Here is a 26175-nt window from a genome sequence, read left to right as displayed (position 1 = left end):
AAACTGTTTATAATGCAATGAACACACACCATTGGTGTGCTTGTGTTGGAAGATTTATGTGTTGACTCAGTATCTAATGAAACTCAGTACGCGAGAAAAACGCGCCGGCAGTGCTAAAGTTCAGACTTGTAAAATGCAGAAAGTTCTGCTTTTGCAGCTTTGAACTCGTTTCGGGCGCATTGCAGAGCATTTGTAATCAATTGTGCGTAGTGCGAATCGGGCAGCTGCTGACCCTCGACGCCACCCTCGCGTTTGCGCCCCAAGTTCTGAATGCGCTCACATGCCCACGAGATGCGCTGCAGCCCCAATGCTGCGGACGAGCCACGCAGGAAGTGACCCAGCGATGCCAGTTGCTCGAGATCGCAGTTTCCTTGCAGCTCCTGCTCTATCTGGTCAAATGTCGTGTTGGCCTGCTCGAGGTACTGAATTATCAAGTTTTTGGAAAAGTCCGGACTGTCCTCGTCCATTGACACTATTTCATTGAGCGTGTTCCAGTTGATCACCCCGGCTGGGATCGGCACTGTATTCATTTTAAGCTAGACGTTTAGAGCAGTGATCAGATAAATACTAAATGTGGCTGCGGAATATGGTTACGGTTGGTTTCAGACCGGTTCTTTGAGTGCTTCCGAGGAACTGGCTGGGCGATCTTCTGGTGACCTGTAGCCTTTTTTGCAGTTTGGGTTGGTAGTTTACAACTTGTTCACCACGCCGGCAGGGTGTGGATTCGTGATAGGAAAACATAAAGTCGTATCTCACGAAAGCCACTCTCACAATGTGTGCGGGCTTCTTAACCGATTGTGGATACCTATCTCAAGAGAGGATACTGACTAGTTTGTAGTACTTATGCGCGCTGCTTGACGCGATTGACAATAAAGTTACGCTCGGTTCAAGCCAAGCTTAAGCTCTGCCACTTTTCCCCCGGTCCGGCTTGTACTAGAGCCGACAGCGCGTCAGGAATGTGGAATCCCGTAGTAATACAACATATCAAACAGTCAGTAACGCTCCCGGTCGACGATGCTCCTGACCAGTCTTAGTGCAGAACCGTGGCTAATGCATTGCGACTGGCAAATCAAGGACCCGAGAGGCGGCAGACAAACTCCTGCAGGACGTCCGGTCTTTGCCAAACAGCGTGCCGCCGCTGGCTCCGTGGCTGTCAACCAAGCTTGACAACTCCACAGTGCGCCCAGGCGTTTTCTGTTGCTCGTGTCCACCGCCGCGCACCATACTCCTCGCAGCTTCTTCGAGTCCTGCGGTGGGGGGGTTGACTAGTTTTAGCGTGGCAGCTACTCTTTCAAGAAGGTTGCGTTCGCTGCATGCGCCCGGTTCTTGGGCGACCGTTCAGTTCTCGATAAGAATGTGCAAGATTAACTTTCGCGGGTCAAACGCGCCGTTCGGCGCGCGCTCGCGTAGGGTTGTGGAAAGGACAGCGTCGAAGCCATTGTGCTCGAACAGCACGCTAGGCGGGGTCCTGAGGGAAGTTCCACTGCAGCTGTGTTGCTGCGGCAGCTGCCGTCGTGCATTGCATTGTGTAAAAAAGCAAGAGAGCCCAAAGAACGACAGGACTGCAGATCGTGCTTCAGCACAGCGTGTGCCCAGTCGGGCTGGGTGCTCAAGCCCGAGCCGGGCCATGGCGTGCTCGCTACGCTACTTATTTGTTTCTCGAGAAGCCGTTCCGCAGGCAGCCCACCATTTTTACCGCACTCGTTCCGCTTCCGGGCATTCCGAGGAGAGCTACATGGAAGGCCCGGCGATGTTCAGCCTACGTGGCTCAGCAAGTTCTGTGTGTGCCTAACAAAGATATTTCTTTCGCCTTTTAAGCCACCTAGTTCGCACCCAATTAATGGACATCAAGAACAGAGTGAGTAGTCGCCCAACCTCTCGGGTAACATCGGCCACGGCTTATTTCAGAGCCAACGTGCCGCTAACGCCGTCATCATCACAAGCCTTGCGTAACCCGCGCGGCAGATCGCGAGTTCCGGACGGTGCTTAGCCACATGCATGGGAAACTTATTAGCTACACGTGAGTGATAATCGCTTGACACGCGGAAGCACAGCAGATATATTAGGCTCCCACGCATCTTAGCAGGTCATCGCCCGTCGTCCAACCAAGGACTAGAGAAATGCCGAACATGAAGAACGTATGGGTTGCGCTCGGGACTTCGCTATTCGTGCTTTTATCGTTGGGCTACACTTACTTGGTGATCGCCGCTCCGGAAAGATCGCTTCCGCTCATACACACGCAGGGGAGCATTGTTGCGAATGAGCAGCAGCGGTAGATATTCGTCGGTGACGTCCACGGGATGTTTGAGGAGTTTGCCAAGCTCATGGCCAAGGTGAACGCGAAGGACGAGAATACCCACGTGGTGTTGCTGGGCGACTTCACCTCTAAGGGCCCGCAGTCCCGGGCGGTGGTGGACTACATGCGGGAGCACCAGGATTCGACACACTGTATCCTCGGAAACCACGAGGTCAACGTGATGTTTGCGTACCTGAACCATGTGGGGCTTGAGCAGCGCCTGTCGAGCGGGCACGCGCGCTGGAGGCCGCTCGAGTTCAGCTCGGAGAGCTATATCCCTCCGCGCGGTCAGGTCAACCGGATGCACAGGGACGTGGCGCGCGAGCTGGGCGAGGAGAGATTGGACTGGGTCGCGAAGCACTGTCCGGCCGAGCTCGCCATCGAGTTCGGTCCGCAAACGCTGGTCGCGGTGCACGCGGGGCTCGACCCAGACCTCTCGCGCGAGGACGTGCCCAAAGTGAAGGATATCACCACCATGAAGTACATGCTTCCCGAGGACCACTCCAAGACCTCGAAGTTCAAGTTCAAGCACTCGCGGCGCTGGTACAAGTTCTGGGACGGGCAGCACGCGCCCCGGAACACCACCGTTTTCTACGGCCACGATTCCAGCAACGGCCTGACCCTGCGGAAGCGCACCAAGGGTCTCGACTCCGCCTGCGTTAGCGGCGGCCAGCTGAGCGCTCTTGAGGTCGTTTATCGTGACGGTGAATACCAAGAATTTCTCCATCAGGTTGAGTGCCGGGAAATGCGCTAAGCTCTCGACAACCGGTGCCGAACTTCCGTCCTGAAGCCCGCGCGCAGTACTCATGTTTCCCGGCGCGTGGGACTGCGCGCTGCGCATTACAACTCACCTGGTGGTCCCATCACGTGCGAGCTTCGCATCGTTGCTATACTGGTCACTAAAAACGAAGAAACTTTGATTTCTGCCCATGAACTTGTTTAAGATGTGTTCGAGCATCTGCGGATCAAAGTCAGAAACGCTTGACATTTCACATTCCATGCAGGGAACCCGCGGAGAGACCAGCTTTTCCGCTACGCGCCTCGAAATTTGTAGTTGACTTCTTAACATCCCAGCCCGATTCTGCATCCGAAACGACTCCCCCTTGTTGAACCTTTACTAGCGCTTTTATTCCCTGTGGATACTAAGGGCTGGATAAGGACGACAAGCGTGGTAGGTATGGTATCACTCTGAACGAACTAGTTTTATAGATTTTAAGGTCAAAATTCTCCCTTCTTCCTGGATGCCACCACCCAGCACGAGCGTCCCAGAAGTGTATTCCAGAAGTTCTCTGCGGATAGTTTTGGAAGCAATTTAATGGGCTGAACCAGTGCGGAAGCGTCGCGGACGCTCCTATGTGATTCCTTGAAAACCGAGCGGTCAAGTTCCGGCGTTTGACGCCAAAAGTCACTCGGGGAGCTCTCGTTTGATTAATACTTCATCTAACATATGTCCTGGCTCGATTGGGCTCTCCTACTGCTATCTGAGCTCCGGCCTCTTGGCACCGCTGGGACATAACACGTTAGCCGCCCAGCTATTACCTATCTCTCGTACATCGTTACAGTCGATGTCCTGTTACCCGGAGACCGGTTCCACGGTCGTGAGGAATGATTACCGGCTCAAGTAGTTTGGAAAGGTCAAGGTTTCAGGTACATGGGTTTTTAAGCTGCCCCTACGCGTCAAGTCGCACCCAGACACTGACATCAAGTAACGCGGTCCGTGATGTCTCAGCAAGATGACTTCGAAACACCTTCCACAAACGCGTTTGAGGACGCGCTAGAACACCAGTCACAGCATTACGAGGATGGCAAGCCTGATACACGGAGCGACAAGGACGCGTCTGGCAAGGACGAAGGCGCCGGCAGCGGAGGTGACGACCAACAAGACATATTCCAAGATCTAGGTTTCTTCATTGCACATGACGAGAGTCGCCAGGAGTTGGAGCAGCTGGTCAGCGGCCACGGCGGGACTGTGCTTTCGGAGCTGCCCTCTGGCAAGTCCAATAAGGAGTTTGTTGTTTCCACGATAAACGCCTCAGACCTGCCCACAGTGACGCCGACGTACATCAAAACATGCTGCGAAAACAACGTGCTTATGAAGGTGCAGCCCTTCTTGGTTCCCTACAATGAGTTCCGCGCTGTGATAGATACTCAGCTCCAGAATGAAAGCGGGGAAAAACCGACAGCACCCGCGGACGACGCGTCAGAGACGGCGGAGCAGCCAGTTGAATCTCCGTCTACTAAACCTGGCGAAGATAAAAGGCCTGACGCAGACACCCCACAACCATCTGAAACGAACGGTGGGCCTATGGCTTCGGTCACAGCCGAGTCCAATGCTGGCTCCGAGGATCAAGGCGCTGGCGCCCGAAGAGAAAGTGTTGATTCCGCAAAGAATAGCATTAGCGGAGATGAGAGCGATGTCGTTAAGACCCCCGTGGCGCCAAGCCCACCCTCTGCGCGTCAGCCCGCCGCATCCCACAACAAGTCCTCATTCACAGAAGAGGAGGACGAATTTATCCTTGACGTAGTGCGTAAGAATCCCACAAGACGCACCACCCACACCCTTTTTGACGAGATTTCACACTATGTGCCTAAGCACACGGGCAACTCTATAAGGCATCGCTATCGGGTTTATCTTGCAAAACGGCTGAATTTTGTATATCAGGTTGACAGTACCGGCAAGCTGGTTCGAGACGATAATGGCGACCTTATCAAGACCACTGTTTTGCCAAAATCACTCAAGAATAAGTTCACTGCCTCAGAAGACTACGCGCTCTCCGTTGAAGTTAAAAAGCAGTTTTACCGTGACATTTATCAGATGGATCCTGATACTGGAGAGTCATTAATTAAAGACATAAATGCTCCTGACGGAAATCTGAAGGGCTCTTTCGGAGCTGGTAGCGACGAACGCCAAAACCCAGGACCCTCTTTCAAAGATTTCCGGGTTGGCGAGCGCCGTGGCCCTGTTCCTAGAGAGTTTTTCAAAAAGTATGCTGATGAGAACCCAAATCACACCGAAAACGCGTGGAGAGATAGATTTCGCAAGTTCTTGTTAACTTTCGGTATTGACAGGTACATTGAGTACTACGAAAACGAGATTGCTCAGAGCAGGGTTCCACAAGCGATGAAGAACATGACAAACAGACCCAAAAGGCCAGGTGTCCCAACTCCAGGTAATTACAACAGCTTCGCCAAGAAAGTCAAGACGCTGTCTCAACAGCAGCAGCAACAGGCTGCCGCTATTATCGCAGCAAATGGCGGGGCTATTGACCCCGCAGCACTTGCGTTCGCTATCCCTGAAGGTGATTTCTTGGATGAAGAAACGCTTAACTTCATTTCCGGTCTCAGACGCGACCTTTCCAAAATCGAGTCTGCTGGTGGTGCGGCTTTTGCGTATCCTCAAGAGATCGCAGAATCTATTAGAAATGACTTTACGAACGAGGAAGCCCAGTTTGATGAAATTGACCCTGATAAAATTCCCTTCCCACCTGCACTTGTTACCAATGAACTGTTTATGCCTCAGTTCTTCCACTTTGGTAGCACCAGGGAGTTTTTGGATAAAATCAACGAGGTTATATCCAGGGATTACGAGCCCTCTCAAGCTGAAAAGCTAGTACAAGATCTTTGCGACGATGTGGGTGTCCGTAAAACTTTCAGCACTAGCATTCTCACTGCCCTCTCAGGTGACTTGATGGTTTTTCCCAGGTACTTTCTCTGTATGTTCCACTTTGGCTCTAATCCACCCATGAATATCCCAGGCATCTGGACTCGAGAAGATGATGAAATGTTGAGATCTGGAGAGGAGTCGAACATCAAAAAGTTGACCCAAAAACATGGCGCAGGGAGAATCGAGATGAGGAAAAGGTTTATCGCTAGCGATTTGGTATAGTTTTTATTTTAAGAAGTGAGTAAATCACAAATCACCGCATTGTGCAAATTTATTGGTTACGCGTATATACCTATTTCACGAACACAATCCCTCCACCGACCTAAAACCTCATAAATCCCAGCTTGAATGATGTCCTCATCTAAAGGCTACCTAATTGAGTGCTTATTCCTAGCCGGCTCTCTCTTGATGACTATTTTCTTAGACATCAACTGTTTCAGATTTTCGGTGATCAGTGAAGTTTGAGTTGCCAAAGCATTTTGTTCACTAGCCGCAGCTGAGCTTTCGTTGATGACACTCCCATCGCTTGTCAAAAGAGTGTATTCCGCCAGTTCTGCTCGCCTTTCAAGCGTATCCATGATTTTCTTGAACTTAACAAACAGAAGCTCACTCCGGATCATCAAATCACTCCAATCCATGGTTCCTTTCAACTCATTGAAGAACTTCAAAACCTGATCGAATTGATCAAGATTGTTCATAACAGGAGCGCTGTTTTTTTGGAGCACAGCGAGCATGAAGAAAAGCTGAAACTGTGAGGAGTAGAAATCTGTGAGAAACACTTCCCATATGCTGCAAACGTCTTCAAATTCAAACTCACGCTTAAACCAGACGATAAGCATGCGGAAGCAGAAAAACAAGTTAGAGGAATCACACTTTGCAAGATGTGCACTCATCTTTGGAAGCATTAGTTGGCACAAGTCAGTCAGAGCCATCATTTGGTCGCGGATGCCAGACTGATCTCTAAGGAAGTTCCTTTCCATACGGCGCATAAAGTTTACAAACGCCCAAAATGATAGTTCTTCATCCTGAAGAATGTAATAAATTGGCGACAACAAGTCGCACATTCCTTGCACATACCCTAAGTCATTATTGTAGATGTTGTAACTCAGGAGGATACTGCGGAGACTTTGAAGATGAGGGTTCTTCACTGTCCAAACATCGCTATCAACTTGTTCGGCTCCTTGATCGAAGTCTTGCTGGGGCGAGGCAGGGGCTTCACCCGTTTCGGTGTTGTACTTGTACAGGGACAAATCCCTATCATTACGTTTGACGTCTTTTTCAACACGAAGAACTTGATCGTGCCAGTAAGATTCTTCGTCTTCATCTGAATGCGGTTGGCGGTACTCCCATTTACTTTTGTAATTTGCACGGTAGCTCTCCCTCAATGTTTGAGTTAACACCTGCCTTTCTTCCAAAGAAGAGTCCCAAGGATAAACTTCTAATAGAAAGAGCCACACATCCTTTCTTAGCTCCATGTCTGCAACACCTCCATGAAAGATGTAGTCTTTAACCTCTTGCACAGTCATGAGCAGCCGCCCTTCTGAGTCAAAGAAAGAGTCCCATTTTTGTCTCGTTAGAGGATGGGACCTCTGCATGGCTATATTGAGCTCTTCATCAGTTAACTTGACATCCTCGCCATCGCTTCCTAGCTCATTGAAAAGAAGGCGCCGGTAGGTGTCATCGAGGCCGTTTGCCGTTTGATATTTCTCTGCTTGCTCCTTTACTCCTAATGCCCACTTTGCAAGGTAAATCCTTGCAGAGTCGAAATCATCTTGAATTTCCTGAACCTTGGGATTGGTCATAATCTTTTTGACATAAGGGTTGTTGTTGTGCTTATCGACAAACTGTACCAAAGGGTGCTGACTCCAAATATTGACCACCTTGTTAGTAGACTTCGAAGTAAAGTCAGCAAATTTGGACATGACGTTCCATCTGGCTTGATCTAGCATATCCCAGAATTTGGGTGAGGTGGAGTCTTTTGTGCTGGCTTCGGCCTCAACTTTCTTGTCTTGTGGTGAAAAATTCCTGAGATCGTCTAATGTTGCGTTAACAAGCCACACCGTGGGGTCCACAAGCGTCTGTTTGAAGTCGACAAGCTGCATTATTGCATCTCGGAAGTCGCTTGCGCCCCAATAAACGTCTGTTCCTGAAAACGGATCAAAAGATTTGTTCAACGCCTTCTGCTTCGCCTGGGTGGACGCACACTCCTTATCATGAAAGAACAGTATGGGAATTGATCCTTGGTCATGCGAGTTTTTTGAGTTGATAGCAATCGAACCATACCACCAACCGCTAGGGCTTGGTGCGCGGAACTGAATCGAATAAATGCTGTTAATTTTAATGCAAAACGCCCATGCGGCATACTGCGCCTGCAATATTAATTCTTTCTTGATCTTTGCTAGCTTTGCTGTATTCCCATCAGCTCGGTTGAGCTCATTCAGCTGTAGTTTGCTTAGCTCTCTCTCTGGAATCCATGACAAAGTGGCTTCAAGGGATGGTTGCTGTGCGTCCCTCGTAATCAGCAAGAATCCAGCAATGTTGTCCTCGGCCTTCTTGCTACAGTGCACGTACACCTTCGACTTGCAAAATAGCAGCTCCGTTGACATCTTGAAACACTTTACGCTTTGGAGGTAGTGTTTCGTGTGCTCAGAAGAATATTTCTTTGGGGGATATCTCCTCTAAAATTAAAGGTGACATTAGTTCATAGTTCATATAGCGATGTGTATCACTTACCACCAAAAAATAATTGATAGGCGATAGACGGCGCACTAGCGACAATGGATAGCGACCTATCATCAGTCGGGTCAGAGGACGAAATCTATGAAGAGACACCCGAGGTTGCGGAAGAAGAGCTGATAGGCTCCGAGCCAGAAGATGACGAATATCAGTACACACCCGACGACTACGAAGAAGACGAGGAGACGGGCCAACGATCCAAAAGCGGCAGCAGGTCCTCGCGTCGAGCGGCTACGAATGAGCCGCGTGCTTCTAATAGAAAGCGGGCGCCCACGGACGAATTTGAGGAGCCAGGATCGAGCCCCGCTAAGCGGGCCCGTCGCAACGGTGCTATTGATTTACAGAACCTGGACGACGATGACGACGATGATGATGACACAAGCAGCGCTTCCCAACAAAAGCTTAATAGCCGCAATAAGATGATCTCGGAGCTTATGGACAATACCTCCCGGCGGAGCTCTAAACTCACCGACCAGGAGCTGCAGCTGCGCAGAGCAGAAAATGCTCGCAAGCGCAAGAACCTCAGCGAAAAAAAGCTTGAGGAAGAGAAGCAAGACACAATCAACAAGCTGCTTCGCAGGCGTGCCGGCAAATCCAGAGCTGCGATGCCAGCAGCCCAGGAGCAAGAAAACGACGCCGCCAACTACGTCAAGCCCAGGAGGGCCTATAATGCTCAAGGGTTGGTTAGAACGCTGCGGAAAAAAGATGTAGACATTTACGCTACGTACTGAAACCGTCAAAATACTGGATTTTTGATGCGGCACAGTCTTTACATATCAATTTTGCTTTATCATGTATACTACTTTCTTAAACCCATGTTTTGTAAGATTTTTCAAATGGTATGTAGAACCTGGAGAAATGATTTTCATCAAATTCTCCGAACTGCTCAAGGCTACCGGACAACCAGGTTTCGAGCTCTATCGCAGTGAGATCCCAAAGGTTTAACGGTGCAGTTGTTTGCCAGTATACGTTGAACGGGTCCAAACGGTTGTCGTTCTGCCCTTAACCGCTTTACGGACCTTTAAGGCCTTTGCATGCACAATATATAAAATATGAATTCGCAACAACCGCACCAGGGTTCTCAGCATATGTATGGTTACCAAGCGCCACTGAGGAAGCAGGTGCCCAATTTCACCCCCGGTGTCAATATGGGCCAGATGATGATGGGTCCGCAAGTGAATGCCCACATGGGACAACAGCAGCCGGAACTCGGCCTGCACCCAACGGCCCGCCAAGGCCACGTTCAGTACTCAGGGGCACAAATCTCAGTTCCCCAGCCCCGAAAGCAACAGCAGCAGGTCCAGCCGCAGTCCCAATCCAACGACCTTTCGAATTCGACATCCGCCATTCCGTCACCTTTCGCCACGTCCATGCCCACGCCTACAGGGCCGGCATCCGCTCCTCCTATGAACATGCATGTTGGTGCGCCCGTATCTGGAGCTGCGCAAATGCCGGGCGCTACAAGGAGCGCTGGTCCCGTCTCTGCAACAGCATCTACCGCCAACCACATTTCGGGTCCAGGATTGACGCCCGCGTCGCCGCAAGTTGGAGCTATGCCTTCTAACCAGTTTTATCCGGTGGCTAGTGCTTACCAGCCGGTAAGCAAGCGGCACATAGCAAGCAACATGATACCGTACCCCATCCGCAAATATCTGTCAAACATGGCTATACTACGATTACATGAGATTATAAACCTGGTAAATGTTTCTACGGACAGAGTTGACGACTTCGGGTACTGGCAGCGTTTTACGAATGATTTATTTACACCGTATGGTATACTACGTTACTCCACTCAAGGTGGCGAAGAGACTCGTCAGTTTGAGTTTACAACACCTATAATCCCGCTCATATGCAATTCTTTGGGTTCCGTTGGCATAGTGCGTTTGGAAATGATCCCGCAGCAGTTGAGAGCCCAGGTCTTGAGCAACGGCACCATCTTCTTTGATTGTCCTCGGTGTACCACCACGTTTTACTATCCTGACGGCAGTTATATGACAAACTTTTCTCAAGTGAAAGGCATCTTTGACTCGAATCTGAAAATAGAATGGGTCGAAATTTCTAGCTACAGCTTTGTTCCCGGTATTGAATGGAGCTCATTGGAGAGGCTCATAAGCTCGGAACCTGTATGCCATGAAATCTTTAAGGATCTCAGTAATTCGCGGAAAAAGCCGGAGAGCACCGAGGACCCTAAAAACCAAGAACCCGCCCGAAACCAAGACCCAAAAGTTCCAGATAATTTTTCAGCCATAACTAAACTGCGTTCCCAATTTGGTGTGTTCCATAACATATCAAGTTTTGGCATCCAGGAAAGTTTCATGCGCGCCTTGCAAGTCAGCGATGCTATATCATATCTCAAAAACTTGAAAGTTTATCAGAAAGTGCACAATCTCCAGAGTCCTCTCACCAGTTTAGAATCATTCGTGGCGTCATCTCAGGCAGAGAAGGCGTCAAGTATGGCACCTGGGGCGCCATTCAAATACGGTAACTCGTCTTCCCCAGCAGCGACTCCTTCGAACCCTCGACCTAAGGTTCCTAATTCAAGCAAGCCTCGCCCCAAGAAGAGGCGACAAAGCGATCTTTCTCCCCTTAGTACGGGGGACAGAGGTTTGCAGGGATTCGGTCAAATTTAGGGCTTTCAAAAAAGCACAGGAAATTCAGTTCAAACTTAAGTTGGCACAAGCATTCCAGAATTGGAAGCTTTGTTGTACAGTTTCAAGGAACATTGTTCCCACTACGCTTTTACCATTTGTTAAATATTATAGGTTAGGTGTAATTTTTGTAACTATATTTAAGAATAGCAGTTGAGGTTACTAGCCCTGCGCGTACTGACTATTGGCAAACTAGCTGAAATTGGGTAGCAGCTTCGGTTCTATCTCGTGAAATCGATCATTTTGAATAATTTAAAGTTGTCGGAATGGATTATCATTTGTAATTTAATTCGAAAACAGCTTCAAAAGTAGACCCTGAACAATGAACCACAAAGGTTACAGCGGCATTGAGTGGCCAAGCGAAGCCACCATACGCGAGAGGGCCAAGAAGAACAACACTGTGGATTTTGTACAGAGAGTTTTCTACAATGCAGGCGTTGTAGTGTCGTTGGTTTACGTTATCATAGTCTCAATTATTGAGCCTCTTCTTCGCTCACAGTTCAACCAACGACTGCAGCTGAGCGCGGATATGCTTATTCGGGTTAGAAAGTTCGTGAGCTTGCTAGAACAGCGACTGAAATCAACATCTATCAGTGCGATAGGATTCAATGAAAAGGTAGATCCCGAGAGCTGCGTTTCTACAATCGAAAGGTGCACGCAAACTGAAGAATTGCTTGAATCAAGCGGCGTAGAGGAGAAAGCCACCGAATGGACTAAAATCATCGCGAGACTTCGGTATGCTCGAGAAATGTTAAGCAGAGCTAACGAGGGAAAAAACGACAACAATGCTTCGGGCCGGATCACACCCTTGAAGTTCCAAGCGCAATCCTTAAGCGCATACATCTCAAGTCTTGATACGCGCGACGAGACATTCAGGAACCACAAGAATAGTGTTCAGGCGATCAGGGATATGAAGGGCTGGGTTATTAACGGAAGAGTGCGTTAGTTACAAGTATGCTGCACTGCAGCTCTTGGTGACGTTTATTAGTTTATCAATATATACAGAGTTAGCTTATCAACTTCGAAAGAAGATTTAGCTTTTGCTTGCCTTTAGGACTTGATGAGTTTCTGCCAGCTTTCACAGCTGTCCTTCTGACGCTTTTCACTTGAAGATCAGTATCAGTGCGACCAGATCCGAGAACTAACTTTTTGGGCGGCAGTTTTTGATGCTCTGGCGAACCAAGTATTTCATTTACGCGTTCGCTTCTTCTTTTCCAACGTGTTTGCAGTTGTAATTGTTCTTCCTCATTCGGTTGCCACTTTGATTTTAAAATTCGCCGTATTACCTCGGGAGATACCTGGAACCGCTCGCTAAGTTCAGTGGCGCTAGTCTCCGGAAAATGGCGCTTCAGCAGTCGAACGTTCTCCATCTGCTCACGAGATAGCTTTTTTTTTGGATTCCATTGCTGGCCTTTGAACTTGTCTTTGAGTGCCAGCTTTTGCCTTTTCCACTCAGGAACCTTCAAATCGGATCTCCAGTCGAGCGATTGGCTCTCTGAGTTAGACAACGAACTTGAGTTCACCAGTTTAATCAGATCCTTTGCTCGTTTCGCTTGTTCGGAAATGAGACTACTTGAATGGAATTTTTGATGTCTTGTATATGGTAGAAGGTGCCCCCTTGAGGCTGTCTTGTACCCCGCGTATATCCAGGCCAGGGCTCCTTGCAACACCGGCTTCATTGATTAGCGAAGTTTAAAGAGAATTTGCAAAACTCTCAGATGGAAGTCGCTATGCTTTAATAGCACTCGGCTAAAGATTAATCCTATAGTGTCTTCTCAGCTTCAAAACTTTCTCGATTCTTGACTACTATTAGTTATCAAAACGTATAAGCACCGCGATGAGCTTGTTACCAATGATGAGTTTAGATCATTATGTACTAAAGATGGGGTGGCTAATTTATTAGTACGGTTTAAGGCAATTGATTATAAAGATAGAGCTCATCGACTTCCAATCTTCGGTCTAGCGATAGGTAACCAGCCTCGGAAGATGAACATCATCAAAAAGATTATGGACTCTGGTTCGAAGCCCGAACTCGTTTCGATACCCGCCGGTCAGTTCTTTTTGCTTAGGCCTGAAAGCTCCCCAAAGTCAACCCTGGAATGCTTGTACAACGATGCAACTCTAGCTATTCGAGAAAGCGGCTCTCACAGATTTGAGCTGGTGGTACGCAAAGAGGTCGATGATACAGAACTTACTTCAGGGGATGGCGGGGAGGATTTTGAAGATGATGGGTTGAGCGTTCTTTCCGGACAGTCTAAGAAGGAGGAGGAATGGAGCTTCAACCTAGACAAAAGCTTACATTTCCGCAAAAGCTGGAGCGAGCAAGGAGAAGTAGCGTTTGTTTGGAGGAACACTAAAGGCGATGCTGGAGAGAAATTTCAATTTGTCGTTAACTCTGAGATTCCACTCACAGACGTTGGCCATTTCTTACACACTGTTAATGTGTGTGAGTACGAGCATAAGTTCAAGAAGCAACCGAGCACGGCGACTAGAGAGAACCTCAGGCAGTTTGAGTTCTCTCATAGGCACGACGAAGAAGCTATATCCGATGAAGACGGAGACGAGAATGACGAGAATAATGAGGATAGTCAACTTGGCTCTAAAATGGGCTTGTTGGATCTCGGAAATAGTTCCAGCGAAAGCGACGATGGGTTTGATAGCCAAGAATTTGAGGATGCTAAGGATAACTTCGGCTCTCCGAAACACCCCAAACAATCCGTCAAAGTTCCAAACCCCCCTAGCGCGAAAACTTTGTTACGGGAACATGCCGCACTTCTCGTCTACGACCCAACTCAGCAACAATTTTCTCTCCAAGACCCGGATTGTGGCGTGTCAATATTAGACCACGGAAAGTTCGAATACTGGTTGCAAATTAATGGCAAAGTTCTCGAGTTGGGGGTAGATTTGACGCCATTAGTGAACCCCTTTTTCCAAGAGGAGACACTCTGCTTTATCTTCAACTATTCCTATGAAACTATTACTCTCTCTTATATGCTAAAGTTTTCTGACGAAGCAACCTTCTCAGAATTCCAGCAGCAGTGGTCAAAAAGTCTCTGGGAAGCACTGAACAAACAAAAATGGTCAGCAATTAGCGAAAAAGAACAAAGGTGCATCTCTAATGCTAACAGAGATGTTGACAAGGAATTAAGCTTGTTTTTGCAAGACGACGATGATTCCTCTTCGGCCGATTCTGAAGAATCCGATGAAAACGATGAAGAGGAAGAGGAGGAAGAAGCAGAGCGCGAAATCCAGAGTGATGTTGACAGTTTCGATGAAGACAAAAAAGAAGAAGAATATAGATCTTCCACAACACTGTCGGGAAATAAGTCATTGACCGTGTCCTACAAAAACGACAGGTCGTTCGTTGTGCGTGGTGACAAAATTGGCGTGTTCAAAGTTGACGACGAAAATAACGAGGTCAACTTTGTTACCGCTATCAACAATGTCTCGTCTTTGAAAGGGAGAAATTTCGAACCAGAGAATCCTATGCTATATACAGAGGATCGCGCTATGATAGTTCAGGATAAAGAAAATCCTTCTTTAGTTTTTAAAATGGATTTGGAGCGTGGAAAAGTGGTGGAAGAATGGTCCGCTGGCGGTAAAGATGTTTTGAAGTATTCTCATTCAAAGAAATTTGATCAATTAACTAACGAACAAACGTTCTTGGGTGTATCTGGCAAGAGTGTATTCAGATTAGATCCAAGGATAAGCGGTGCCAACAAGCTGGTGACCGAACAGAACAAGGACTATGCCACAAACAACAAGTTCAGCTCTTTGGGTACAACGCAGGAGGGATTCCTCGCAGTAGGTTCCGAAAAGGGTGAAATACGACTCTTCGATAAAATCGGACTGCGCGCCAAGACTTTAATCCCGGCCCTAGGGGAACCTATCAATCACATTTGTAACTCCGCGGATGGCAAATGGTTACTTGCTACTTGTGATTCATCCCTTCTTTTGATTGACTTAACAATAAAAGAGGGCAAGAATGCGGGCAGCGTGGGTTTTGTAAAGTCTTTCTCCAAAGAAGAGATGCCAAACATTTTCGTGCTCAAGATACATCCCAAGACTGCAGCTTACATGAGGACGTCTGCTAAGCAGCCTATTAAGTTTACAAAAGCGTATTTCAATACAGGGTTGAATCAAAAAGAACAAACTATAGTTACTTCAACGGGACCCTTCGCCATTACGTGGTCTCTGAAAAAGGTTCTCAAAGGGGAGAAAATGTCTTACCGTATCAAAAGGTACAATTCTATGGTTATGGAAGATAATTTCAGGTATGGTTCCGATAAAAATGTTATCTTGGCGCTTAAAGACAATGTGAAAATGGCGAAGAAAACCGGGTTCAAAGAACCTTCCAAGGAAATGACACGCCAAAACAACTGGAATGAATTCTTAGAGCTATCTGAGAAAGCTGCCAAAAGGCGTAATCAATAGGCTCATCGTCACAGAATGCGACTGGTTCGTAGGCGGTGGTGCCTTACACTAAAAAGAAGTTCGCGAACTAAAAAGCTGATATCATCTCGCATTACCAACAATTTCCCAATGTTGCTGTCCTCTATTTAAATTACATAGTCATCCGTAGAATATAATAAATCCTATATGAACATTAGAGATGTCTGTTAAACCTCCGGTTTAGCCCAACTACGGCCCTCATCTCGTCCCAAAAAAGGATTCGGTAGGCTTTGAATTTCTGTAGCCTGGTGGGTCGAAACACCTGCTCAACGTGAGCCGCAGGCCTGCCGCTCATCGGCTCCTCTAGCCCGTTAACTTTGTAATAGATCCGACGGACGAAGCGATGAAAGCCCTCGCTATTCATCAACGTTCTGTACAGGAACTCTTCTATACTCCTAGGTGAACCTCTCATCATCCTTTGGTTTGAAGGGCTATGCAGGGCTGTTAAGGGATCCTTGTTAGCTGTGTTTCTTTACTTGCATATAGCAGAGACCTCGCTTGGATTCACGTGGACGGCGTGTTTTGTTAATCAAAACGAAATCGAAAAACAACTCTACTTCAAGTTGAACAAAGTTGTTGTGAAGGACACAACTAGAGCAAGATGATCACTGACGAGCAATTGAACACGCTGGCTATTACTTGTGGAATAGTCACTTTCTCTCTGATCGTGGTTTACCACGCCATTTTCTCAACCGCAAAGAAGCTAAACTGAAACGGCAAATAATCAGAGCTTTTGGTAGTCCAGGCCAAACGCCTTGACTACGAGTAAATTAAAAAAGGTGCATGTCTCAAAATTGACATTAAAGCGAATGGATTGGTACCATGGGAGCTGTACTCATAGGTTTTTGAGCGGTTCGTTTCGTCTTTTTAGAACATGTGGCACTCTGGCGTCGGCAAGGAAAACGATCTCATGGTAGAAAAGTGCTTCTTGGGGCACCACATTTATGAAGAAGCTCGTTACTGAATAAAAATAAGTGATGTGTATATTAAAAATTATATTTTGTTAGGTTAAGCTCTGCTGCGCGGAGTTTGTTTTGATGCTCACTGGGCAGCTAAAAACACCGTACTCCCTTACCTCTTTAACAGCAATCCTCCTCACCCAAAATTTCACGACTCAGGTTGGCAAGTTTCTGCACAACTTCCGCAATATCGGTGAAAGCGCGCGCAAATGCCATACCATGGATTTGGGTCCAGTGGGATTTCTCATAGTCGTCAGACGAAGGATTGGTGTCATGTTCCTTTATTTCGGAATCCGAGGACTCAGAATTGCTCACAGCAGTTGAAGACCTGGACGCGAAATTTGATTCAAATTTAGAAATGAAATCATAGAGCTTCTTCCTTGACATGATAACATTGGGTAGGTACATCGGAATTCTATTCTTTGAAAGAAAACAGTTTGACAACATGTAAAAAATGAAGATAACAGATGCGACACTATCGCGTCTCAGAGATAACAGTGCTCTTGAGATTTCGCTGTTGCTGTCTTGGTCCCAAACCTCGAAATGTTGACCAGAAAGCCTCGCCTCCACCATTTTTTCCAGCAGATATTCACATGCGTCTAAGAGTTGCTCGTAAAGATCAGCCTTGAATTCAAAAATATAGTTGGGCTCTTCGCGTGCTTTTTGAAGCAACCTTTTCACAGCGATTAAGCTTTGGGAAAGGCGCACTTCTCTTATACTAGAATATTTTAGTGTCAACTCGGTTGGGGCATCATCGGCATCTCTGTAGAGGTAGCGATCAGTCACGCTTTGGTACGACTGACTTATGTGTGCGAGCAGTGAGGAAATAGAGATTCTGAGTTCATGACGCGCCGTAAACGACCAAAGAATCCAGTTAATAGGAATTGAAAGTAATATTCCGCACAAAAGCGCTACTCCTGTGACCCATGTGTTTTTCCAGATAAACGCTGTGTTCAAAGAGCTACGTTTGCTGTATGGTTCCAGTGCAATCACAACAAAGCACAAGAGACCGGTAAAACTAGATTTGGTGTGATTGTTGGCAAAAAAGTTGAAGGAAAGGACTGCACACAGTAACCCTGCAAATGTTGCAACGACATAGGGACTGCCAAAGTGACGCGCTTGGTTAGAACACCATCCCCAGAAAATTCCTAACAAGGCAGAAGCGAGCCGCCTGCCCATAGATGGCCAATTCCCACTGTGCCGACGATTAGACAGGAGGAGAAACGATAGCGGGGCCCACCAACACTGATATTCTTGGTACCACCGATTGGACTGAGGAAGCCATGCTGGCAAAGCAAAGAATGTCATCACGATTGCAATTTTCAGTGCCCATCTACTTTCATAAGAAGTAATTTCGGTGCTCAGTAGCCAGAGCTTGTATCTCAAGGGATGGCTGGTAGTATGCAAGCTAAAGTCCTTATGGTCGATAGCCCTGACTGTAGCGCGTATTTTACCTTTTTCTGGTCCTTCGGCGCTTACTTTGTGTCTTGAGGTGTAGCTGTTATAAAGTTGCTCGAACAGATCGTCGACATCCGACTTCGTTTCGAAGTAGTGCAAGAGAGATTTTGCTCCTTGGTCAATACTGCAGCGGTGCGGCAGTCTGTTTAATGCGCGGCGCCAGGGGTAATGGGGAAGTTCGACACGCCAACGCAGATTCGCGCTCATTTCAACGACGCATGTGGCAACGGGGATAAGGTTTTTGGCACTTTGTCTCAAGTATCTCAAGAACAGAAAAGAGTCAATGGCTTGCGAGTCTGAGAGAAGCTCTTTGCAAAAAAGGTTCGATTTAGTAAACTCTTTGTAACAAACGTCGATGTTGTATATCCTGCGAATCAACTTGCTGATGTGGCTTTTCAGTTTTTCCTCAATACCAAGATTTTCATTATCGAAAAGCTTACCATTGGCGAAGTTATCAAGCCCGCTTTCTATCGTTTCTAAAAGCGCAATCATCTCAACTAGTAAGGACAACAGGCTACTCGAGAACGTAGACCTTAGCATGCTGGTAAATAGTTCGCTATTTGTATGACCGCCAAGGCCAACAAAGTTATTAGATTTGGGGAGTGGAGTTGCATTTCCTGAAACTGGCATGTGTGTATCACCGTGAGATTTATCGACGGTTTGACCTTCTTTGTGTTTATCTTGATAGGCTTCGTAGAAATCCTGAAGCTCGAGCTTCGTGAGAAGCTTATGGTCTGTGGGCATTGATCTCAGTGGGGCAGCGGCGATGGTAATGGAATTACGAAAGCTTAGGAGTGACTCCTCACTAATTCTTGTTATGGTTAATTGATTCAAAAATTCTCGCATACCCTCAGACACATCGAAGTCAATGCTGGTGCCGATTTCCTTCTGTAGCAAGTGATGTCTATCAGTGTTTCCGCACTCGTCAAGCTCTAGAAATGTGACCAGAAGTTGTTTGATGTTATTGATGGACGTCGAAAATCGAGATATGATCTCGGACTGCCCAGAGTGGGGGAATACCGCGGCGCACACGACCATTGAGATAAGCAGTCCAAACAGATACGGTATTCCAAAATCCCAATACAGTTTCCAGTCGAGCATAGATTTGGCGTTGACCAAGTCGACCGTGTGCAGGAAGCATATGGCAATGCCGTAAGATAGCGAGAAATACAACAGCCTTTGCTTAGAGGAGCGCAGCCACGTCGACAAAAACACTGCCAAGAACATGCTCGCGAAAAGGATACCGCCTTGGTGGTTGGCAGTTGGCCTTGTAGCAACGGAAATGTACCACGCTAGGGCGGACCATCCCATCCCAAAAGCTGCGCCGGTGATCGACCAAAGCGTAATTTCCAGCTGCACTCCGATGTTGCGTGCTGGGTGGTGTATCAACACCGCAACCGGCATGAAGTATCTGAAGCGGTGACCCAGCCACGACCCCGACGGGTGGATCAGGCAGATGCACACAGCAATGAAGAAGGCAAGCCAGAACTTCAGCATAGGTTGCCAAGATTGCTTAAGCCCCTCCAAGTTGTGTGCCACCCAGCTTGCGACCGTCAACCGCCCGGCCGTCTTTGACACGGCGCTATCGCTGTCTTCTTCGGACGGCACGACATTCTCGTGCCTTGTGAAGATCGGATCGAAAAACCCATCTCTCAGTTCTTCCAACCCATAGTCCTCTAAGATCTCCCAATGCTTACCGTCCGCCAGTAGATTAAGCTTAAGCTGCGATAGCGACGTCCTTGAAGATGGAGGGCCCTTGTTCTTCGAACTCTGGCCCAGCTCCTTCAGCGATAAGAAGGACTTGTGCTTGTATGAGCCCTTCGACACCTTAGAATCAACCATCGTGGTTCGTAGCGAATCCTCAGATGTCTCAGCTTCAGGCTAAAGCTTCGGTTTTATCTTGACTCATCGCTCCGAAGATAGCCTGAATTTTTATTAATCGTAATCACTTGATATCTAGAGAATAGTAAACATCCTCGAATAAAACAAGACCATGGCGTCAGAGACAGTACCGTGGTACTTGAAACAGAGCGCACAGGAGCTCGTAAGCAAGTTCCGCTTCATTCAGCATCAAGAAGACTTACGGCTGAGGGACGCGACATTAAACCCAGCTAAGTCGCGATGGAGTTTGGGTTCTTCTGTAGATGAGTCGAACGACGACAGAAACCGGTACGTGAACATTATGCCGTACGAGCGCAACCGCGTGAAACTTCGGACGCAGGCTGGCAACGACTACATTAATGCGTCTTACGTCAAGGTGCAGGTGCCTGGGCAGTCGGTGCGGCCGGGCCACTACATCGCGACTCAAGGGCCCACGCAGAACTCGTGGCCTCAGTTCTGGCAGATGTGCTACCAGCAGTGCACCGGAAGCGACATAGTTATAGCCATGGTGACGCCGCTGGTGGAGGGCGGGCGCCAAAAGTGCTTCGAGTACTGGCCTCACGACGCGGCCGCTCCGCTGAAGATACCAAGGACACAGAGCTCCAGCTGCTCCGCGTCGGGGCCCGAGTCGAGCTGCACGACGTTCGACGTCGACCTGGAGGTGCACTTCCAATGCAGCGAGCGCGAGAACGACTACACGCTCTCGACGCTCGAACTCGCGCCAGCAGACCCGGCTTTCCCAAAGAAAACCGTTCACCACTTCTACTTCGACCGCTGGAGAGACATGTCGAAGCCTGACGAGATAGTTCCGATCCTCAAACTCTCGCGTCATGCGCATAGCCTGAACTCGAGCGAAAACCCTATGGTGGTTCACTGTTCTGCGGGCGTCGGCCGCACGGGCACCTTCATCACGCTCGACCATCTTTTTCACGACACCCTCGATTTCACGGCCGCGCAGCCGGTGCAGGACTACAGCCACGATCTTGTTGAGCAGATCGTCCTGCAGCTGCGCACCCAGCGTCTCAAGATGGTCCAGATGGTGGACCAGTTCCTCTTCATCTACCACGCTGCCCGATACGTCTTCGACCTAGCCCGTACACGTGACCAGTGAAGTTTAACTTTTAGCGCTGTCAGGCGCTCAAACAACTTCTCTTACACATCCTTTACGCGGAGCAGACACGCCTCCCAGCAGTTCTACTCGCACTTGCATATATAACGGCATAGCTTTATAGGAAGACCTCGCGCGCTATTAGTTGTGATTTGGATCCCGCCGAGACGCGAAGATTGAGGACTAGCCGTTCTTTTTTTTTTGTGGAGTTTGACCCATTTTAGCCGCCGAGAATTATGGACGTCTGTTTAGAGCCGCCAACGGTACACCAGGATCAGGAAGCATGGCAATCCTATTCACTAGACCAAGGAGAGGTTGGAGATCCTTCGACGCCGCGCACTGCGGGCTCGCGCGCCGCGGCAAAGGGCGTTCTTAAAGGCCCTGTTTCAAGGGACTCTAACGAAAAGGAGGCAAGCCAAGGAACCGTGTCGCGGCTGGAGCAGGTTTTCCGAGGTGCTCGTGACTCCGTGTCGGTACGTGTTGCGTGCACGGTGCGCGCAGACGCGCCTCGTGCGCGCTTTCTGGTTTCGCGGCTCAGAGTCCGGAGTTTCTTGGAAGCGCTTGCGCTCGCTGGCGGCGGTCGCGAGCGACGCCTAACGGGCACGCTCACGATTACCGCAGACTCATACCACTCTGCAACTGTGGAGTGTCCGCTGGACGTCGAGCTGCTGACCTCGGTGGTCGGCGATGCGCCGGTGTGCATGCTTCTGCCGCGAGAGCTTGTACACGTGATCCGCTCGGGCGGGCTGGAGCTGCGGTCGCAGGTGCGCGCGCTTAGCGCGCGCGCTATTACGCTCGAAAGCATTAAATCCGCGCCTGTTTTTGCCGATCTCGCGAGCCTGGCCGCGCACAGCTTCTACAAGTGCCCGCACGCGCCGTTCTGCCCCATCCCTGCGCGAGCGACGCCGCGGTGCATCTCTGCCACGCTTGTTGCCCCAGCCGCATGCTCGCGGGCCCCGTCAGAGATCACCACCCACACGGTTCGCCTGAACAAGCCCGAGATCACCTTCCTCATTGGCCGCCAGGGCGCCCGAATCGAACAGCTAAGGCTCCAGTCACGTGCCGTCATCAAAATCCTACCCATCCCGGCCCGCCTCTCCGCCAACCAGCTCGCCAACCCCGCCTGTATCGAGCAGTGTCTCTCTATCACCGGCGACATTGAGTCCGTGGCCCGCGCCGTGTGTCTTGTGGGCGCGCTACTCGAGACCTTCCGCCAAGCGCCGCGGCACGTGCGCTGAGCCCTTGACACGTGACGTGAGTAGCCACGTGCTCTGAATCCAGGCATGTGACATAGCACGTGCTTTGTCTCCAGTCATGTGGCCTCTCACGTGAAGATCCCCGCCCTCCTGCGAACATATCAGCACAACCCCTGCGAATAGTGCGGTCCGCTCAACGCACGCTTTGCGCCCTGCTGAAAAAATGGGCGATGCCCGCCCACAGGCGGGAAGCGCACGGGACACAGCGGTCGGGAAAAGAAAAGACGAGGGCATCGGCACGGCGGTTTAGCGTCCAGTGTGAAAAAATTTTCAGTTGTGTTATAAAACTTTGCAGGAAAGATGGGTTCTACCTTTTCACCTTTGGTTTGGAAGTTTTTGGCCCAGATCTTGCTTCGCTCACAAAGCTCAATCCTCACATATCACAATGGCTGAAGGTGTTTTCGCAGGTGCTGTCGGTATCGACTTGGGTACCACCTACTCTTGTGTTGCGACTTACGAGTCGTCGGTCGAGATTATCGCCAACGAACAAGGTAACAGAGTTACCCCATCGTTCGTTGCTTTCACTCCCGAGGAGAGACTAATTGGTGACGCTGCCAAGAACCAGGCTGCGTTGAACCCAAGAAACACCGTCTTCGACGCTAAGCGTTTGATCGGTAGAAGATTCGACGACGAGTCCGTCCAGAGCGACATGAAGACCTGGCCTTTCAAGGTCATCGACGTCAACGACGCCCCAATGATCGAGGTCGAGTACTTGGGTGAGACCAAGACTTTCTCCCCTCAGGAGATCTCCTCCATGGTCTTGACCAAGATGAAGGAGACCGCCGAGGCCAAGATCGGTAAGAAGGTCGAGAAGGCCGTCATCACCGTCCCAGCCTACTTTAACGACGCCCAGAGACAGGCTACCAAGGACGCCGGTGCCATTTCCGGTTTGAACGTTCTGCGTATCATCAACGAGCCTACCGCCGCCGCTATCGCTTACGGTCTAGGTGCTGGTAAGTCCGACAAGGAGAGACACGTCCTGATTTTCGACTTGGGTGGTGGTACTTTCGATGTTTCCTTGCTGCACATCGCCGGCGGTGTCTACACCGTCAAGTCTACCTCCGGTAACACTCACTTGGGTGGCCAGGACTTCGACACCAACATGTTGGACCACTTCAAGGCCGAGTTCAAGAAGAAGACCGGTTTGGACATCTCCAACGACGCCAGAGCCTTGAGAAGATTGAGAACTGCCGCCGAGAGAGCTAAGAGAACTCTGTCTTCCGTCACCCAGACCACCATCGAGGTCGACTCTCTGTTCGAGGGTGAGGACTTCGAGACCTCTATCACCAGAGCTAGATTCGAGGACATCAACGCCGCCTTGTTCAAGTCTACCTTGGAGCCAGTCGAGCAAGTCCTAAAGGACGCCAAGATCGCCAAGTCCCAGATCGACGAGGTCGTCTTGGTCGGTGGTTCCACCAGAATCCCAAAGGTCCAGAAGTTGTTGTCCGACTTCTTCGAGGGTAAGCAGTTGGAGAAATCTATCAACCCAGACGAGGCTGTCGCCTACGGTGCCGCCGTCCAGGGTGCTATCCTGACCGGTCAGTCCACCTCTGAGGACACCAAGGACTTGTTGTTGTTGGATGTCGCTCCATTGTCCCTGGGTGTTGCCATGCAGGGCAACGTCTTCGCCCCAGTCGTGCCAAGAAACACCACTGTCCCAACCATCAAGAGAAGAACTTTCACTACCGTCGCTGACCACCAGACCACCGTTCAGTTCCCAGTCTACCAGGGTGAGCGTGTCAACTGTAGCGAGAACACCTTGTTGGGTGAGTTCGACTTGAAGGGTATCCCACCTTTGCCAGCTGGTGAGCCAGTCTTGGAGGCTATCTTCGAGGTTGACGCCAACGGTATCTTGAAGGTCACCGCCGTCGAGAAGTCCACCGGTAAGTCCGCCAACATCACTATCTCCAACGCTGTCGGCAGACTGTCTTCCGACGAGATCGAGAAGATGGTTAACCAGGCCGAGGAGTTCAAGGCCGCCGACGAGGCCTTCGCCAAGAAGCACGAGGCCAGACAGAGATTGGAGTCTTACGTCTCCTCTGTCGAGCAGACCGTCACCGACCCAGTCCTGTCTTCCAAGATGAAGAGAGGTGCCAAGTCCAAGATCGAGTCCGCTTTGTCCGACGCCATGGCTGCTTTGGAAATCGAGGACTCCTCTGCCGATGACTTGAGAAAGGCCGAGGTCGGCTTGAAGAGAGTCGTCACCAAGGCCATGTCCACTCGTTAAGCACAAATGAGAATTGCAAATTTATCATCTCAATTTTCTTTAAACTTAATGAAATCATCAACGCCTTTCCTGTGTATCTAGTCTTAGTCTTACATATGTAGTTTTAGCTTTTTTGCCCCTCTAGAAGGTCGCTGCCGCGCTCACCAAAGCACCACTAGTACACGTCCGTATATTTAATTATTGTAACCTAGATATTACTACAGAGACAGAACTCTAGACATTATTTTTCTGTTGAAAGAAACAGCTTTCCTGGACCCTATAACATTTCACAGAGCCATTCTTCGCCTTCAAGCTCCACAAGAGCGCTTGTTTGCTGGTAGTAGACGCCATTATGCATACTGACTTCACGAACACGGCTTGGCAAAGGAGTCGTCGCTGCGCCAACACGTGGTAGAATCCACGTGTGCCCGTCCGACGGCCGCTAGTGCTAGTTCGGCCGTGGAATAACGCCCGGAGCAGTGTTCCGTGTAGGCTTGGCATGAAGCGTTCGCAGCTCCCTAGAAGCACCTCTGCAGCGTTGCCTGCTCCGAGCTATCTCCTTCTATTCACGGATTGTCACGGCGTAGAAGGCGCATGAGAGGCTGACCTTCTCGTTCCGCTCGCACCTGATTTGGGGCGTAATTGGACAATGTCATAGGGGGGCAGTGGCGGGGGGCGCGGCGTTCAGAAGTACAACTGCCAAGGCGTGACACTATAAAAGCACGGGGATGAGAGGAAGAAGGCCTCGAAATCTTGATTCCACAGAAGCCATCATGATCGCTTCACAACCACTCCCGGAAAAGCACGCCAGAGAACTGTCACCCGAGAGGGACACGCCCGATGACGGTGCGGGCATCGCACGAGACCTACGCGATAAGCTACGTCTTGGAGAGCCAGATACAAAGCGCCTCGCCGGATGGGACTACGGGCTGGCGAACTTCCCACGGCTCCACGGGCGCTGCGGGCCCAGATTTGAAATGCGCGAAAGAGGTTTTCACGGCCGCGGGCCAGGTGGGTGCGAGGGCAGGCATCGGAGAGGCCTTCATCACGCGATGACGCACGATGTGTACCACCATCGCCGCTGCCACGCGGCGCAGCCCGCGCACGGATTCGTGGAAGGTATTTCTCGCTACAGGCCACATCAGGCGGCGCCGTCCGAGCCTTCGCTAGGTCCACACCAGGGTCCACACTTCGACAGCGTTCGCGGTCCAGACTTCGGGCATTTCGCGGCGGGGCTGGGCGAGCCAAGAGGGCCCCCACCACACTACAGCCGTCACCACGGCCACCACCATCACCAAGGGCCTCCTCGCCTCGGGCACGAGGGCCACGGTGCGCCAGACGCAATGCATTTCCACGGGGGCAGGTTTGATCCTCCACCCATGTACTGAGAAGCCCGCGTGGGCATCGGCAGAGATTTAAAAGCTCGCTGTAGCGCGCCCATGAGGCGGCGCAAGTTTACAATTCCAAGCGGGACAAACTCCAAAGGGCATAAATAGGTATGGATAAGAATA

The 26175-nt window shown here is 49.7% G+C and overlaps 14 protein-coding genes across 14 annotated transcripts; 9 read left to right on the top strand and 5 right to left on the bottom strand.

Moving 5' to 3' along the window:
- Window positions 1-113: 113 nt before the first annotated feature.
- YPD1 (Ypd1p) lies at window positions 114-530 on the bottom strand (the record flags this gene model as incomplete). Its single annotated transcript, XM_002552091.1, has 1 exon — window positions 114-530. The coding sequence occupies one exon, from the start codon at window positions 528-530 to the stop codon at window positions 114-116; it is 417 nt and encodes a 138-aa protein (XP_002552137.1).
- Window positions 531-2300: 1770 nt separating this feature from the next.
- PPN2 (putative serine/threonine-protein phosphatase) lies at window positions 2301-3050 on the top strand (the record flags this gene model as incomplete). The annotated part of the gene is made up of 1 exon (XM_002552090.1): window positions 2301-3050. The coding sequence occupies one exon, from the start codon at window positions 2301-2303 to the stop codon at window positions 3048-3050; it is 750 nt and encodes a 249-aa protein (XP_002552136.1).
- A 966-nt stretch (window positions 3051-4016) lies between these two features.
- RAP1 (DNA-binding transcription factor RAP1) lies at window positions 4017-6182 on the top strand (the record flags this gene model as incomplete). Its single annotated transcript, XM_002552089.1, has 1 exon — window positions 4017-6182. The coding sequence occupies one exon, from the start codon at window positions 4017-4019 to the stop codon at window positions 6180-6182; it is 2166 nt and encodes a 721-aa protein (XP_002552135.1).
- A 146-nt stretch (window positions 6183-6328) lies between these two features.
- Window positions 6329-8566, bottom strand: GYP7 (GTPase-activating protein GYP7; the record flags this gene model as incomplete). Its single annotated transcript, XM_002552088.1, has 1 exon — window positions 6329-8566. The coding sequence occupies one exon, from the start codon at window positions 8564-8566 to the stop codon at window positions 6329-6331; it is 2238 nt and encodes a 745-aa protein (XP_002552134.1).
- Window positions 8567-8737: 171 nt separating this feature from the next.
- Window positions 8738-9427, top strand: IES2 (Ies2p; the record flags this gene model as incomplete). The annotated part of the gene is made up of 1 exon (XM_002552087.1): window positions 8738-9427. One exon carries the CDS (start codon window positions 8738-8740, stop codon window positions 9425-9427), a length of 690 nt encoding a protein of 229 aa, XP_002552133.1.
- A 321-nt stretch (window positions 9428-9748) lies between these two features.
- MFG1 (Mfg1p) lies at window positions 9749-11326 on the top strand (the record flags this gene model as incomplete). The annotated part of the gene is made up of 1 exon (XM_002552086.1): window positions 9749-11326. The coding sequence occupies one exon, from the start codon at window positions 9749-9751 to the stop codon at window positions 11324-11326; it is 1578 nt and encodes a 525-aa protein (XP_002552132.1).
- A 340-nt stretch (window positions 11327-11666) lies between these two features.
- On the top strand, window positions 11667-12290 carry PEX17 (Pex17p; the record flags this gene model as incomplete). Its single annotated transcript, XM_002552085.1, has 1 exon — window positions 11667-12290. The coding sequence occupies one exon, from the start codon at window positions 11667-11669 to the stop codon at window positions 12288-12290; it is 624 nt and encodes a 207-aa protein (XP_002552131.1).
- Window positions 12291-12351: 61 nt separating this feature from the next.
- On the bottom strand, window positions 12352-13023 carry RRG9 (mitochondrial ribosome assembly protein RRG9; the record flags this gene model as incomplete). Its single annotated transcript, XM_002552084.1, has 1 exon — window positions 12352-13023. The coding sequence occupies one exon, from the start codon at window positions 13021-13023 to the stop codon at window positions 12352-12354; it is 672 nt and encodes a 223-aa protein (XP_002552130.1).
- Window positions 13024-13330: 307 nt separating this feature from the next.
- VID27 (Vid27p) lies at window positions 13331-15778 on the top strand (the record flags this gene model as incomplete). Its single annotated transcript, XM_002552083.1, has 1 exon — window positions 13331-15778. The coding sequence occupies one exon, from the start codon at window positions 13331-13333 to the stop codon at window positions 15776-15778; it is 2448 nt and encodes an 815-aa protein (XP_002552129.1).
- Window positions 15779-15950: 172 nt separating this feature from the next.
- MRX7 (Mrx7p) lies at window positions 15951-16211 on the bottom strand (the record flags this gene model as incomplete). The annotated part of the gene is made up of 1 exon (XM_002552082.1): window positions 15951-16211. One exon carries the CDS (start codon window positions 16209-16211, stop codon window positions 15951-15953), a length of 261 nt encoding a protein of 86 aa, XP_002552128.1.
- A 664-nt stretch (window positions 16212-16875) lies between these two features.
- BRE4 (Bre4p) lies at window positions 16876-20055 on the bottom strand (the record flags this gene model as incomplete). Its single annotated transcript, XM_002552081.1, has 1 exon — window positions 16876-20055. The coding sequence occupies one exon, from the start codon at window positions 20053-20055 to the stop codon at window positions 16876-16878; it is 3180 nt and encodes a 1059-aa protein (XP_002552127.1).
- Window positions 20056-20206: 151 nt separating this feature from the next.
- PTP1 (tyrosine protein phosphatase PTP1) lies at window positions 20207-21205 on the top strand (the record flags this gene model as incomplete). The annotated part of the gene is made up of 1 exon (XM_002552080.1): window positions 20207-21205. The coding sequence occupies one exon, from the start codon at window positions 20207-20209 to the stop codon at window positions 21203-21205; it is 999 nt and encodes a 332-aa protein (XP_002552126.1).
- Window positions 21206-21438: 233 nt separating this feature from the next.
- Window positions 21439-22440, top strand: MER1 (Mer1p; the record flags this gene model as incomplete). Its single annotated transcript, XM_002552079.1, has 1 exon — window positions 21439-22440. One exon carries the CDS (start codon window positions 21439-21441, stop codon window positions 22438-22440), a length of 1002 nt encoding a protein of 333 aa, XP_002552125.1.
- A 403-nt stretch (window positions 22441-22843) lies between these two features.
- SSB2 (Hsp70 family ATPase SSB2) lies at window positions 22844-24685 on the top strand (the record flags this gene model as incomplete). Its single annotated transcript, XM_002552078.1, has 1 exon — window positions 22844-24685. The coding sequence occupies one exon, from the start codon at window positions 22844-22846 to the stop codon at window positions 24683-24685; it is 1842 nt and encodes a 613-aa protein (XP_002552124.1).
- Window positions 24686-26175: the final 1490 nt, after the last annotated feature.

This window comes from Lachancea thermotolerans (assembly GCF_000142805.1).
Source record: "Lachancea thermotolerans CBS 6340 chromosome B complete sequence".
Lineage (NCBI taxonomy): Eukaryota > Fungi > Ascomycota > Saccharomycetes > Saccharomycetales > Saccharomycetaceae > Lachancea > Lachancea thermotolerans.
Note: the sequence above shows the minus strand (reverse complement) of the source record. Positions and strands in the feature narration are given on the sequence as shown.